The sequence below is a fragment of the Mastacembelus armatus genome, chromosome 8, assembly GCF_900324485.2.
Source record: "Mastacembelus armatus chromosome 8, fMasArm1.2, whole genome shotgun sequence".
NCBI lineage: Eukaryota > Metazoa > Chordata > Actinopteri > Synbranchiformes > Mastacembelidae > Mastacembelus > Mastacembelus armatus.
Genome location: NC_046640.1, coordinates 13,401,288 through 13,416,556, shown reverse-complemented (window position 1 = coordinate 13,416,556; position 15,269 = coordinate 13,401,288). Strand labels below are relative to the sequence as shown.

The 15,269-nt window shown below is 36.6% G+C and overlaps 2 protein-coding genes across 2 annotated transcripts; both read left to right on the top strand.

Annotated features, from left to right (window-relative positions):
* The first annotated feature begins 2,344 nt into the window (after window positions 1-2,344).
* On the top strand, window positions 2,345-3,816 carry pet100 (PET100 cytochrome c oxidase chaperone). The gene is made up of 4 exons (XM_026324867.1): window positions 2,345-2,463; window positions 2,671-2,757; window positions 2,860-2,892; window positions 3,398-3,816. The coding sequence occupies exons 1-4, from the start codon at window positions 2,437-2,439 to the stop codon at window positions 3,467-3,469; spliced, it is 219 nt and encodes a 72-aa protein (XP_026180652.1). The 5' UTR covers window positions 2,345-2,436; the 3' UTR covers window positions 3,470-3,816.
* Window positions 3,817-5,410: 1,594 nt separating this feature from the next.
* Window positions 5,411-14,901, top strand: stxbp2 (syntaxin binding protein 2). Its single transcript, XM_026325893.1, has 19 exons — window positions 5,411-5,447; window positions 7,604-7,653; window positions 7,743-7,824; window positions 8,381-8,457; window positions 8,546-8,621; window positions 8,797-8,900; window positions 9,232-9,380; window positions 9,471-9,555; window positions 10,078-10,208; window positions 10,365-10,472; window positions 10,729-10,786; window positions 10,894-10,959; window positions 11,208-11,288; window positions 12,427-12,568; window positions 12,731-12,840; window positions 12,932-13,030; window positions 13,115-13,200; window positions 13,954-14,114; window positions 14,225-14,901. The coding sequence occupies exons 1-19, from the start codon at window positions 5,411-5,413 to the stop codon at window positions 14,302-14,304; spliced, it is 1,782 nt and encodes a 593-aa protein (XP_026181678.1). The 3' UTR covers window positions 14,305-14,901.
* Window positions 14,902-15,269: the final 368 nt, after the last annotated feature.

Below are 15,269 nucleotides of genomic sequence, written 5' to 3'. Positions count from 1 at the left end.
GGGTTAATAAGGTAAGAAAAGTTTTACTGTCTACTTGTTAACTTGCATGCACAATCTTTATTTACAAATGTATGAAGGAGATGATCAGTTTCAACTAGGAAAAGTCATTTGGAGTAATGTGATTAACAAATCTGCCCCCTGAGTTTGATTTACTGCTTGCCTGTAACTGCATGCCCTTTGACCCAGTTCATTCTCTTTATTTACACACATGATGTAGACCATGATAACAATGTCATGATTAACTACTGTCAAATCTAATCACAAAACTGACACAAAGCTTTCCATCCCTCTCTCCAGGTAACAGACTTACAAAATGTTGGTTAAAGAAACGGATACTATTATTACACATAGAGCTTTAAACAGTTTGATACTGTGTACTTTTAGTCAGAGATACCTGTCCACACAGGCATGTGACTGCAGGCAGGCTGTGTCTGTCGTCAGAGAGTTGGGTATACTGTTACACATTGGGCTTCCATGCACTACGGCAACGGTTAACCATTAATACGGAAAAGAAAACACGTTTCACGCTTGTAAAATGTAGGATTTCTTTTTTAATGAAAACATCAAGGACGGCATGTTAAGTAATGGGCCTCTGCATGAGTAATCTGTTTGGTCAAGCCAGGCGGCTGAATGCCATTGCTTTGTGTCTGTAAAAACCCAGTCATAATTAGTCACATAAACAGTACAGAGGCAGGCATACCGGCCTGAGACAGGGACTATTACCAGATGCAGTGAATAAAGCGATAAATTGCAAAGTAATGACTGTTGGCCAGCAACCATCGTCGATGAGCCAAGATCCTAACGTTAGGCCACAGGGTATAGATTATTGCCTGGGTAATGGACGGCAGTGCCATGCACAGCACTGCTGAAATCATACATAGACAGATGCATTTTGTTTCCAAGATCACTGTAGCAAGCTCTGGGAAATGAACATTAAACTTCTATTTTCTGCTCTATGCTGAACTGTCTGCATTCCCAGCGAACAGCCTCCGTCTGAGTGTGCGCCATCATCGCCGTGACGGCGTCACCGTCTCCCACAACACACGACAGTCGACAAGCAAACTAGTAAATGATGCCCAACACGGTGGTCGTAGCAGTAATACTGTGTGTGTTTGTATTGTAATCGTGGCCAGCAGTGGGTGGGATAGTCAAGAGATGTCAGATAGACATACAGTGTAGGTGCGGTTATTGTGTCTTTTGATACACAACTACCAACTAGCTTTAGCTAGCCAGCTAGCCAGCCAGAACAGGCCGCCGTACAAATGAACGGTCTCTGTGGGTGCCGGGCATTAGCATCTCTTGTGCCTTCACATCACTGTTACAGTGTCTCTTGGTGCCTACGCATTCGGTTCAAGTAGACAACAAGACGTGCAGAATATTGTTTTAAACAACAGTGTTTACCTGGGTTTATCGGGTTGCCAGGGCGCGCGGGATCTTTCTCTCCGAGGATCCTGAACACCTCTCGTTGTCGATGACGTCACGCGCAGGTTTTTCGCTGAGGACGTACAGAGCGCATCACGCACTGCAACTGAGAGTATCATAATATATTAGACCTGTGCAGAGTGCACATGGAGATTGGGAAAATCTAACCTAAATGTGACACAACATTTAGGGAGAAAGCAACAGTAGTAACGAGGTGAGACTTTTTCTTTTTAAACTGTAAAGTTACAGACCAGCTGGCAGCTTTATTCAATTTGAGTCAAAAAAGCGTCACAGTGTATATTAACTTTTCTATATCAGATGGAAAACATATTAGAAAAATATTAAATATAATAATAATAATAAAATAGCAGAAAAGCAGCACCCACGATTCTGAATAACAGTATTTGTCATCATTGTTTTATGCTTCTGTACTTACTTACAAATTACAGTAGCCTATTAACCTGAAAACTAATCAAGTTCCCTTTATAAAAGTGAAAATAGATGTTTACAAATAAATGGGAAACGAATGAATGGAACATACAGCTAGGTGAAAAAACTGTGTTTAAGTATTTTATTTTAGAAATATAGAGTTACTATTAACTTACTCATTAAACTGACCTGATCGCTTTAAGATATAAGATAACCACTAGGTTGTAGGTAGGTTCTTTGTAGATTATTACTGCAAATTTTACACAAAACGCACAAGATCACATCTGCGTAAAATCAATGGTTTGCAGCGCCCCTCTGAGGACAACTACTGTTCACATTGTATTTGATCAAAGGTCCAATGTTAAAAGTACGTTTCAGATTTTAATGTTCTACAATATCATGTTATTAAGACTTAAAACATGTACAAGAAACAACAAACTGTTTTCAACCATTAAAAATATTTTTTGTTGTAAGCCTAAGCGCATGCGCCCTAACTTTCAAGTGATTGGACCGTCTGCAAACCCGGAAGTGCTGTGAAGGTCTTTGGTGAGAGCTTGGTCTGAGCCGTGTGAAACCGATGTGAAAATGGGGGTTAAATTAGAGGTGTTTAGAGTAAGTACTCTTTTTTAAAACCACCTCCCTTGTTCATTAATATATAGAGAGTTAGAAGCGCATGAACTGATCAAGGTTTCGTCTTTCCATCTTGTTAGTGATTAGCACGAGGCTAACTGTAGCAACTCAGTAGCTAATAGTTTATTTTCTAATATTTACTGTAGTTGGAACCGCTCAGATTCTGTTGTATGTGTTGGTTTTGAGCAGATGATGCTGTATTTGTCCTTTCCCGTGACCATGTTCTGGATCTCAAATCAAGCCGAGTATTTTGAAGAGTATATAGTAAAGAGAAAGGTCAGTATTTATTTTTTAAATTGTAGTTACTTATTGAGGTTTGGTGTTCTTTTAATAAGCAATGTCTCTTTCTCTGTACTATGGTGCTTTTTTTAATTCCAGAGAGAGATCTTCCCCCCTAACGAGGCTCTGCATGTAAGTGTAATATGTATCTCTTTATAAAGTCCATACTGTTAATAAAAAGTGCCATAAACTCATGTAATTTGATTTTGGTGACTGTACGATCGTTTTTATTGTTTATTCCAGTCATACTCTGCAGTACATACAGTGTGCAGTGTTATTTTTTTGCTATAAGGTGCATATTATATTTTCACTCTATCATTCTGAAACAGACAGATAAATAGCATTGTAAAACCACATAGCCTAAGTTGTGAGAGGTTATATTTCTTTCTCATACTGATTTGAGATCATACTGACAGATCATGGTTTGTCAAGTTTGAGACCCCCTCAAAAAAATCCTACAATATTTTTCCCCTACTTTTTCTCATAATTCATCGTTGTGTTTAGAGTAATTTGTTTGTCTGCATGTTTACTTATTTAAATACCACGTTTCATTGTACAGGGTTTGTAATAAAATCTGTTTAGAACTCTGCTGTACAGTACAATATAAGAAAAATGTTTGTGCTATATGTATTTTCAGAGGAAAGAGTTGGAGGAGTTCAAAGAGCGAATGCGTGTTCGAAAGGAGGAGCGAATGTTGAAAGATAACTGAAAATGTTTTGCACCACTAATGGAGGATTATTTGGTGGCAGTTTCTGGGCAAAAGAAAACCTACTTGGGACTGGAGTGAGACCACTCACATGGGAAGCCCCAAATATGCCTAAATGTGTTGTTATGTTTAATTTTATCATGAAACATAATAGCAGAACATTATGTTCATTATGTTCATTAATTAATTTTCATGTGAGACTTTTCAAATGCCAGAATTCTTTGTGCTTAAATGTCTGGTCCATTGAGTTGTTGCTGTGAATTATCTGATTTACATATGCAGTAGGATTTAATGTAAATATCACAATGTATTTTGTGAAATATCTATAAAATGAATTTAATCTCTTGGAATTCTTATGTTTAGTAATTTAAAACATTTTATTACCATGAGAATATTAGGCATTTTTGAGACTATAGAAAAAAGAGTATAGTAATATCAAAGCACACACGGTTAAAAAATTAAATATGCACATAAAGTATAAAGTATTCAGTATTCAAATCACTACTCTACCAGGCGAGCATTGGATTGATTGGTTGTTCTGAGGTACCAGGCTCTGTGTAAATATCCTTTATGTAAACAATGATAAATTATTTATCCAGAAATGGACGTCTATATATATTTATTCTTTCTCTGCTGACTCTAGCAATTAAACTTACTCTATTTATTCCTTCACATACTGTGCGATTAGAGTCACATAATATTACCTAAATTAAATTGATTTTTACTGGCATAGTAACCACCTGAGCAAAGGCAATGATTATCCAAATGAAGTATGACCCAAATGTACAGTACCTCTTAGTGCAGGGAAACAAATATAGTGGTCTTTAATGTAAACGCCAGAGAAAAACATACGTCAAGAGCTCCTGGTATAATGAAACAAAATACACAGTTCCTGGATATGTGAAAGAGGCATTGTCAGCATTTATTGCATGACAGTAGGTATTTTACCCTCCATTTGGAAGTGGTGCGATATGGCCACTTCATATGATGCTTTAGCTGTTGATTTTCCAGCTGCTTTTAAATTGCTATAAATAAACTGCTGTAAATTTTACAGTGAGTGTCCATAACACCCTGTGTTGATACAATATGTTCTCACAGGCATGAGAACGTCAGTTGATAAATCATTTTGAATATGGCAAATTAAGCCTTCAATTACACTGTAAGCCTCTTCAGACTGGTGCAGAGATCTATGGTCTCCCAGCTAGGAATGAAAGGATTGAGCTTGGCTTGTCCAGACTCTTAAGTCTTGGATGTATCCTGGCAGCAATCATATCCTAGCTAACTGCTGAACTTCTCATACATCATAATCAAGTGATGACATGTTCTTACCAACATTCATCAGATGAGACAGTCATATATTTGGCAATGGAAGGTAGCCAGTTGGGTGTCTTAGTGTGTCTCCTGAGACACTGGCAAGAACAGTATCGTATTTATTTCTTGCAGCTGTTTCTTCATACCTGCCATTCATTTCAAAATATGGTATTATAATATTTTGTAATGTGATATGCTTAAAAATATTATGGACAGGTCAACACAACATTGCCGAAAATGCAGAATGGGGACTTAGTGGTTAGCACTGTTGCCTCACAGCAAGAAGGCTCCTAGTTTGAAACCCAACAGGGGCCTTTCTGTGTGGAGTTTGCATGTTCTCCCTGTGCTTCCATGGTTTTTCTCCAGGTACTCCGGTTTCCTCCCACAGTCCAACTTACTTCTTTTGCTGTATCTTTAGAAAAGGCCGGCCTGCATTGTTTAGAATAATAGAACTTGAACATTTCCAGCAGTTTCCTGCTATTAAAACGTGTACTTGCAGTAGTGAAGATGGACAGTAGGGTGCAGTATTTCGCTTTAAAAAGCGTGTGCTTGAATCAAACAGGTAAGTGAGGTAATAAAGGCTGCAGCAACAAGGAAGTGACCGACTCGCCAGTCAGTAAACTGCTGTCAAAAATGGCTCCGACTGGGCTGAAGGCGGTGGTAGGAGAAAGTAAGTGACACGTTTGTTTAAAGTTTGTATTTGCTTGTAGAAGATTATTAAATCAGGATTTCCTCATTCGTAGCAGCTTTGTAAACTGTGAGCTTTGTAGGTTCAGAGAAAACACTGGTGGTGGGGCCGACGGGCCACCAAGGCTTTCTTCCTGCTCTGGTCCCAGTTAATTAAAACGCTGAGACTCTACTGCTGAACTGGTCTGGGATAGAAAATGTGGTTTTGCTGGTACCAACATTTTCCGAGGGGAAACGGTAGTTTGTTGTTGTGAGTTTGGGCGTAAAGGGGGAAAAAGTGACGTTAATGTCAGTGAGTGGAAATGTGGGGTTAGTGTTAAGTCTCAGGCTAACACGAGCTAACTTAGCTAACACTCGAGAAGGAAGTTTGGTATCTTCATCTGTAATAAACCAAATCAGCTGAAAACATCTGTTCAACATGAGTTAAATCACAGTTTTTGTTACAAACAAACTATGTGTGTTATTGAACCAATGACGCTTTAAAATGTCTCTCAAACAAACAGCATAATAATATTAACTTAACGCTATATCCTCTAACATTATTCACGCACCTCTGCAAGGCTAAATATTGTTATATTATTAACAGTATACTCTGGATGTTGAATGAAGTGGTTTGGTTGTTTTAGACAAAAGTGTTATGAGATGTTTGACATCGTGTATTTTGTGGTACACATTAGGGGTGTAGTTGTGAACACACCCATCACTCAGAATTAGCCTGCTGAAAACCTGAGGTGTGTGCTGGTAATACAAATAACCTCGACTATATCCAGGATCCAGGAGAGCAGATCAACAATAGTTCACTGTTCGTGCTACTAGCTAGGCCTCTAACATGTTTATGTCTGTGGGTTTTGGATTATGCGCATTTATGTCTTTGACATTTAAAAATAAAACACACACTTTGTGTTCCTGTAGGAAATATGGAAAATGTTTTAGGAATGGTGGCAAGTATAATCTTGACAGTGTTGTCCACAGATTGAGTGTGCAGATCATTTTTGTTCGCGTCATTGACAATGTCAAATGATGTCTGTCATTACTAGTAGTAAACTCAGCTGTGACAGAATTAAGTCAAATAAGACCTGTCCACTGTAGACTCTGTTACAAGCAAGACTGGCCTCAGGGCAGGTTTTCATGCAGACATCTTGGCACATTACAACAGATAGGCTAAGACTAAGGTTGTTAACGTGGCATGTTTGCTTGAATGTGGAGAACCCCAGTTGCAAATAGTTCTTTTTCCATTTTCTGAATGGAAGTAGGTTGGATATCGCAACACTAGAAATTTGTCAATGATGAATTTTCCAAAAAATTTTATGGGAAAAAAAAACAAACAATAACCACACTAAAGATAATGTTTTTTTTTATGGACCAGACTCTTCTATCCTGAAGGTTAATGTTTATTACAGGGCATTATAGGCAAGGTTGGCCACTCACACCACTGCAGAATATCCTCAGATTAACAGCTCCTTTCACTGGTAATGTTGCACATCTGCGTTTGTGACTATGACCTGAAACTACTATGCTTTTATCTGATGTTTATTCTCTGTAAACAGCATAAGGAAGTTGCAAAATTTTTGTTTTTTTTTTAAGTAAGTTCCTGTTTCCTGACTTAGAAAGTTTTAAACTTGTATTACTTTGATGTTTCACTTGCTATTGAATTTCCTAATTCATAGTATTAATTGATTTTAGGTATCAGTCATTTTTTAAAAAATTTAAGCCACACGCTATTTTGCTCATTAGCCCCATGGACACACTGTATCACATAGCCCACTTTGTCTAACTCGATAGAGATGATGTAGTCCAAATATGAATTATCTGAATTATGAATGAATGCTCTATTAAAACATAAGAGATTTGTGCATCTTCAATATCACTTTCATTACAAGAATAACTGAATTTCCCTTTAGGGGATTAAAAGTTTATCTCATCTCATCATCATCTCATTGAATATGATTAGGCTGTCACTCTGTTACTTCTGTTTTACAAACAGTGTTGCATTGTATTGCATGTATGGGAGTTGTTTAATTGCTACATTTTTTTTGCCTACTTTACATAACTTTTTTTTGTGCAGAGCATTAAATGTGTCCTTTAGAAATGATTGATAATTCTGTAATCATATATGACCCATTATTTTCTTTTCTACAGAAATCCTTAATGGTGTTATCAAGAGTGTGAAAAAGGATGGAGAATGGAAGGTAACACTTTTCCAGTGAGATTAAAGAATTGCCCTGATTTCGTGACTGAATTTATAACCCCCCTGTTTCTTAAAAAAATATTTCTCCAGGTTCTTATCGTGGATCACATGAGCATGCGAATTCTGTCTTCTTGTTGCAAGATGTCTGACATTTTGGCAGAGGGTGTGACAAGTAAGTATGCAGATAATTAATGGTCTTGCATCCTATGGATTAGTTGTGTACCTAAGTGATCTACAGATATAAGTAAACCTTTTCAAGTGTAATGTAATGTAATGGGTATTGTCATCTTCTTCAAACTGTCATTGAGATGTTCCTGTGAAATGTGAGGTGTGTTGTCCTGCGGCATACAAAATGCTTATCCTCTTCTCCACATTATATCTCAATAGAAGAAATCTGTCTGATATTTTGGTGTATAAAATGGCCACTGATTTGATAAAAATGAAAGAAACGCAGTACATGCAAAGTCACTTCACTCATCAAATCTTAATCAAAGAATACCTGGTTGGTTTTACCAGACTTCGTGATGTTGTGCCCTCACACACTTCCATGATATTCACTCCAGTATTCACTGTATTTGATCTTATAATTTGTACTTGTATGCAGCTGTTTGTTACTTTGAATAGTGATAATGAAGATGATGAAGTTATCTTTGCAGGTACATGTGATGTTGGTGAAGATTGTTTAGATTGATGTATAATTTTTTTTTTGTTTTGTTTTGTTTTTTCAGTTGTGGAGGACATAAACAAACGTAGAGAGCCCATCTCTAGTTTGGAGGCAATTTATTTCCTTTCACCTATGGAGAAGGTCAGCTGTTGCCTTTTCCTTATAGTTCCAGCTTTAATGTCATTTTTCTCATATTAGTCATTAAACAGAAATTTGTTTTCATTTACAGTCGGTTCGTGCTCTCATTAATGACTTCAGAGATGCTGCCTTTGCTTACAAAGCAGCACATATCTTCTTTACTGACAGTAAGATTTTGTTTGTGTGTGTGTGTATATATGTATTTACAGTATACTGCGCATATTTTATTTTATTTATTGTGGTAATCCACATGTACAAAGTTTGCAAAAATATTCAGAAATTTCAAAATATATTGAATTACCAACCGAATATATTCTAAAAGTTATTATTCTGCTTCCATAGCTTGTCCAGATGGTCTCTTTGCCGAGCTTGGGAGATCTCGAGTTGCCAAAGTCATCAAGACTTTAAAAGAGATCAATGTTGCTTTTCTGCCGTATGAATCTCAGGTAGGGAATTATCTCCCTTTTAATTAAACCACTACTTTTATACACATTTTTTTCACTTTTGTATTAGTTAGGTTCTTATTTTTGCTTTTTATCTGCTTCTGAGAAAATAACAACAGCCAGTCTCTAATTTTGTATGTGTACGTTCTGGTTCTGAACAAGAAGTATACAGTGGATTAATCAGAGCCTTTTCACTTTATCCACAGTAAAGGATGAAAGATGCTAAAGTGTCAGGATGTAATTTTTTCCTTTAATGTAAAATTAATGAGTAATACACCTTGATTTTTATGAACACAATAAGGACAAATGGAGGTAATTCTTCTCCCCCTTGCAGGTGTTCTCCCTGGATGATCCAACTTCCCTGTATTCCTTCTACAGTTCAAAGGCAAATGAAGGAAGAGGCAAAATGATGGAGAATCTGGCCGAACAGATTGCAACCCTGTGTGACACACTTAAGGAGTACCCTGCAATCCGTTACCGCAAGTATGGAAACTAAAAATGAAAAGTACACTGGAACGGGTTTGATGCTGGATTTATTTGCTGATTCTGTTGTTTTAAAACTCTGTCTCTTAGGGGACCAGAGGAGACTGCTAGACTGGCTGATGAGGTCCACCAGCGCCTTATTGCTCACAAAGCTGACAACCCAAGCATGGGAGAGGTTAGAAACTGTTTAGACCCATCATCCATAACAGTTCTGCTGCTTTGTCAAAAAATAGTTAGCTGAATTCTTATACTGCTTGTTTTTGCTAAACCAACCTTCCTGTTTAAGTGAATATACGGTACTTCCTTATGAGATTCTGCAGCCCTTCACATTCAGAGCTTGTGGACGTTTCTGTCATTTATCGGTTTTGTTTTCTGGTGATTACTTTTTTCATGCTTTTCTGGAACTGTCCACTTTTCCCTTCTTCTTTCTTAGCTGATCTTTCCTTGCTGCTGAGATGGCTCTTAACAGGCATGTATCATTGTCTTGTTGTTTTGACATACCCGAAGTGTTGTCTGAAAATTTTCTGTGGTGCTGCCTCATGTTGCATCAAACAGTTAACTGAAGTCAGAGATAAAAGCTGATAGTATCTTCTCTGCATGACAGATTCATGTTGGACTAGATCCTCATTTATGTATTTGTCAAATAAATCAGATTTTATTACTATCAGGTGACATCCTTTATGCCTCTTATTTTTAGGGTCCAGATAAAGCACGATCCCAGCTAATAATTGTAGATCGTGGGTTTGATCCCATCTCTCCTATTCTACATGAGTTGACCTTCCAGGCAATGGCCTATGATTTGTTAGATATCAAACAGGATATCTACACGTGAGTGAACTTTTTATTTTATACTGGCTGGTCTTTATTTGCTTTTTTACGACAGTGTGCCGTCTGTGGCATGTCACTTCTATGTACTCTTTTGTGTTGTATGCAGACTTTTTTTGTTTTAAATTTCTTTCTTATTTTTGCTTATTTATTTTAAAGTTATCAGACAACTGGCATTGCGAATTCAAAAGAGAGAGAAGTGTTACTGGATGAAGATGATGAGCTCTGGGTACAGCTCAGACATATGCACATTGCAGATGTTACCAAGTAAGGCTATCGCAACTAAAAGACAACATCTGTCATGTCACACATCATTATCACATTGGAGCACATTCTCAGATTGCAGGTTAAACGTCGTCCCAACGATGGTGCAAAATGCACTTTGGTTGTTTGTTAGAAAAACTGGCTTTTTAATTTTGTAAGCTTCCTCTTAAAACAGAAGTTAGTGCAAAACATCAAACCAAATACACTGCTCAGTAATATTCTTATTGCAGCACAAAGTAACTCAAACTGGTTGTTGCAGGAAAGTGACAGAACTTCTTCGCACCTTTTGTGAGAGCAAGAGAATGTGCACTGACAATGTGAGTGTTTATGTGCAGTACTGATTCTGGTTTTATTAATAGAGTTTGTTATATAAAGACTATTCTTATGTTATGATCCAATTTGGGTAAAATGCTTTGCATTTCAGGCCAACATTAAAGATCTCTCTCAGATGTTAAAGAAGATGCCTCAGTATCAGAAAGAGCTGAGCATGGTGAGTAGAATTAAGGGGGGGAAAAAAGCAACTTTTTACATTTGTCATCAGCTAATGATAATTTTTGTAAAGGGAGTATCCTCTCAGTAGTTCAGAATTAGGACTATACAAAAGTGATATCAAGTTGTCACTCTTGGAAGAGTTTTGAGAAAGTGTTTACAGGTTTAATGTCTCATGGCTGTGTTGTTATACTGTATCTCCAAATTAATGATTTTAAATAAGTAATCCTGTGTATTTTCCATTCACAGTACTCTACTCACTTGCACCTAGCTGAAGCTTGCATGAATAAATTCAAGTCATCTCTGGATAAACTGTGTGAAGTGGAGCAGGTTAGTATTCCTGTAGGGTGTACAATAAAAGCATCATGTTTTGACTGAATCACTTCAGCTCCAGTTTTATGTCAGTGAAATGAATGAAGCTATACTTCACCTGTCTATCTAGAATTGTAGGTATAAATGTAAACATAATACTTTCTTGAACCTTAAAGAGACAGACTCCCTTAAGGTGAACAATGGGTCATTACACCTAATATTCTTAGGACTTATTTGATTTCAAATTGTTGGCAAAACAGCCTGAGTGACATCAAAGTGATAATGTCTTTATATATTACTACTCAGACTCATAATGGCTATGTTGCATAAGAAGCTTGGGACTCAACATCCATGTGTTCACAAAAGTAGCTGTTGTGTCATTACTGAGTATAAAGGCTTGTAGAAATCTTTTTAGACCCACTGTGTTGTTTGTACTTGCCAAACGTGCTTTTTTTATATTGGATATTCTGCCACATTTAATCTTGTATCAGATGATTCACAAGCACACAGGAAAGCAATGTCAAGTTGTGCCATTATGTGATACAAGTGTTAATAGGGCCTTATGTATGAGTGAGTCACTCAACTACGCTAATGTATTGTCAGCATGTCTGAAAGCTGCCTCTGTAATCCAGTGAGCATGTTTTGGCTCTGAGAGGGCCACTGTGATCCAAACAGCAACAGCTCTGTCATCTGCCATTTGTCAATGTTACACAGTGCTTCTTTAACTCAATACAAAGTCTAGTCTATACAGTCACTAGGTTCAGTTGCTCACAGAAAGTTTCATTGTTGATTGGCCCTAATGACACTAAATTTATCATAAATCATCATAAAGTATAGCAGTGAGTTTTTACAGAGTTCACACAGTGTCCAGGATTACTCTAAAGGGATTTCCCAAAGATAGATGTAAGTGTAAAAGGCCAAGTTAAGTGCCTGATATTTGCCAATTCTGTTTACATTATTAAAAATATATAAATAAACATATACTAAGATTATTATAGTCATAGCATGATCATGAAAGAGGAAGTGTTGAGATGAGGTTAAAAAGCAAGTCAGCTACTCAGTGAGTGGCACAGGACCAGTGTCAGCTGACCTGAGTTATAAGTAGTAACTCAGATTCCAATAGAAGTCAATAGTCAACCATGGCTGTCTTCCACAGGACCTGGCAATGGGAGAGAATGCAGAAGGGGAACCTCTAAAAGATGCCATGAAGAGCATTGTTCCTGTGCTGCTTGACAAAGACATTGGGGCCTATGAGAAAATCCGCATCATACTACTGTACATATTCCACAAGAAAAAAGGTCTGCACTTATTACAGTTCTGTTTTAGCTAATTTACAGTGACATTTTAAAACAGAGAAGCATTCCTTTGAGTGTAGAAGATGCAAATTAGAGCAAATATCAGAGAATCATGTGTTATTCCCAATATTTTTAAATCAAATCCATGTTTGATATTCCATGTAGGAGTTGCGGAGGAGAACCTTGCCAAGCTCATCCAGCATGCAAACATACAGACAACAGAAAGCACCATCATTACCAACATGCAGAACCTGGGCTGTAACATTATAGCTGGGGTAAATATTCTGATTGCAGTTTGGTTACAGTTTCAGTGTACTGTTCTAAAAATTGTCACTATTTATTACACAAGTCATATCATTTGTTAAGGGTCGTAATGCTGGGAAATCGATGCCTGATCGGAAGGAGCGCACAGAGAGCACGTATGAGCTGTCTAGGTGGACACCCATCATCAAAGATGTCATGGAGGTATTAAAGCTAAAGCAAGTTTTGAGATGTTTGTGGCACGGTTGTGCTTTTCAGCTTTTTACCATCTATGTTTCTGTATTGCAGAATGCCATAGAGGACAAACTGGACAGAAAACAATGGCCATTCATCGCTGATCCTGCTCCCATCAGTACAACTCAGACTGCAGTCAGGTTAGGGCAAAACAGAATTACACTCTTAATGTATAAACTGCGCATTGTTATCTCAGTTCACAATGCATATTACAAAAGAATTGGATATTGAATAATGTTTTTGAAAAGAAAGAACATGAAAGAATGAAGAAGAACATGAAACATGAAATAGTTTTCCAAGTAAAAACTTCAAAAAAAACATTCTTTTGCTTTGCCCTTTTACACAAAACAAATATTAACTAGGTTAGCAGACAGATTAATGTTGTCAAATAAAGGCTTTTATCCCAGTAGGAGACAAGCTTTTGACAGTGAGCTCAGTGAGTCCATTCATAATCTGCATAATGCACAATGATTTGATTTTCTTCTTAGCAAAGTGCAGAGTTGAAGCTGCATCATTAATCTTAACTCTAGAAAATACAGTAGGCTAGCTGCATAGGGCTGGAAAGTGTTTATTTTGACTTAGAAACATTATGAAATTGATTAGTAAATATTATGAATAAAATAGAAATACAGCTAACCCTGCAGACTTTTTTTTTTTTTTTTTTGGTTTGTTTTTTTTTTTTTTTTAAATCAAATACTGGCAAAACAGATTTTAAGATTTTCAATTTAAGCATTAAATTATCAGGTCTGGTTTACTAATCTGTGTACTGTTAGAAAGATAGAAATGGGTGTGATCGATGATATGTTATTATTGATAGATTCTAAAAAAATAACTAGTGTAAGTTTTTGTTAGTTAATATTTGTTGCTCAGTTATTGTTTAAATTCTTTTACAGCAGTGCACGTTTCGGACACTGGCACAAAAATAAATCTCCAACAGAATATCGCTCTGGGCCTCGGCTTATTATATTTGTGATTGGTGGAGTGTCCCACTCTGAGATGCGTTCTGCTTATGAAGTCACTCGAGCCACTGATGGGAAATGGGAAGTTCTGATTGGTAAGCAGTCATTATTAAAGAGGCCTTGATTCTTGTACCTACATATTTAAAAATTCAACATTACAGATGTTTTGCTAGTTTTATTTTAGCTATAATTTTCTCCTTGACAGGATCATCTCACATCCTGACTCCAACCAGCTTCCTTAATGACCTGAAGAGTCTGGACCAAGTTCCTAATCCTGATTGTTAGCTAGTTGACCATGAACAGGTAGCACATTAAAATAAGGGTTTTGTCTTTGATTTGAGATCATTGGTTACTAGTCTTTTGTCACAGAATCTCCGATATCTGAAGTGAAATATAAAGAGACATTTTAGATGCAGCCATGGTTGGAAGTCTTTGTAATTCTTCATTTAATTTTAGAATATTCTTTTTATTGTTTGTTGTGAATTGGATTATGTATACTGCTGTCTTTGAAATTAAAATATTTAATTTGAGATTAATAATATTGATTATTGTACTATTCTCATTCAGATTATTTTTTTGACTGCATAATTTCCACAAAGATGGGTCTTCTCAAACCAAAAATCTTATTTAAGTGTAATGTAGATGTATGTAAGTAAGTAGACATATGTTTCACATATTTAGCTGCAAGTATGTAATACTTTTTTCACTGATTTGTTTTTTTTTTTTTTTTTTTTTTCTCCTCCACCCACTGCTGGGAAGTGTAGTCTCAACTGCTGTCTTATATCTTGCACATTTACCATGTACTTTAATATATTGCTGGGAACAAGTGGTGGGTGTTTGTTTCTTTGTTAAAAATGAGTAATAAAAGAAACATAATATTCATTATAAGTTGTATCTTGTATTTAGTATATTAGTGTGTAGTTCAATCGGTATATTCACAGGCTTTGCGAATCTTATGACATTGATAGTTTATTTAAACACCTCTAATATACTTTTCTAGTATCTTCAGCCTAAAAGGCCCTTAAATCTGTATATAATAAAGTTAATTTATGTCTGTACTGAAAAGAAGTTTTTATTTATTTATTTTTAACCCTTCTTTGCTCATTCAACTGCCACAATGCTCATATTCTCAGTAATGTAACTTTTATCTACGGACAACTTGGGTTTACAGCATCAGTGGCAGATTTGTTCATATCACTGTCTGTGTGCGTATGTATGCACCCACGCTGTATACTTGCAACACATAAAAT

What these genes read in the sequence shown, in the direction of transcription:
- pet100 (XM_026324867.1), top strand. Translation starts at nt 2,437, where the DNA reads ATGGGGGTTAAATTAGAGGTGTTTAGA. An exon ending in TTAAATTAGAGGTGTTTAGA is followed by an intron (nt 2,464 to 2,670) that starts GTAAGTACTCTT and finishes GGTTTTGAGCAG; the next exon opens with ATGATGCTGTATTTGTCCTT. An exon ending in AGTATATAGTAAAGAGAAAG is followed by an intron (nt 2,758 to 2,859) that starts GTCAGTATTTAT and finishes TTTTAATTCCAG; the next exon opens with AGAGAGATCTTCCCCCCTAA.
- stxbp2 (XM_026325893.1), top strand. Translation starts at nt 5,411, where the DNA reads ATGGCTCCGACTGGGCTGAAGGCGGTGGTAGGAGAAA. An exon ending in AAAAGGATGGAGAATGGAAG is followed by an intron (nt 7,654 to 7,742) that starts GTAACACTTTTC and finishes ATATTTCTCCAG; the next exon opens with GTTCTTATCGTGGATCACAT. An exon ending in TTCTGCCGTATGAATCTCAG is followed by an intron (nt 8,901 to 9,231) that starts GTAGGGAATTAT and finishes TCCCCCTTGCAG; the next exon opens with GTGTTCTCCCTGGATGATCC.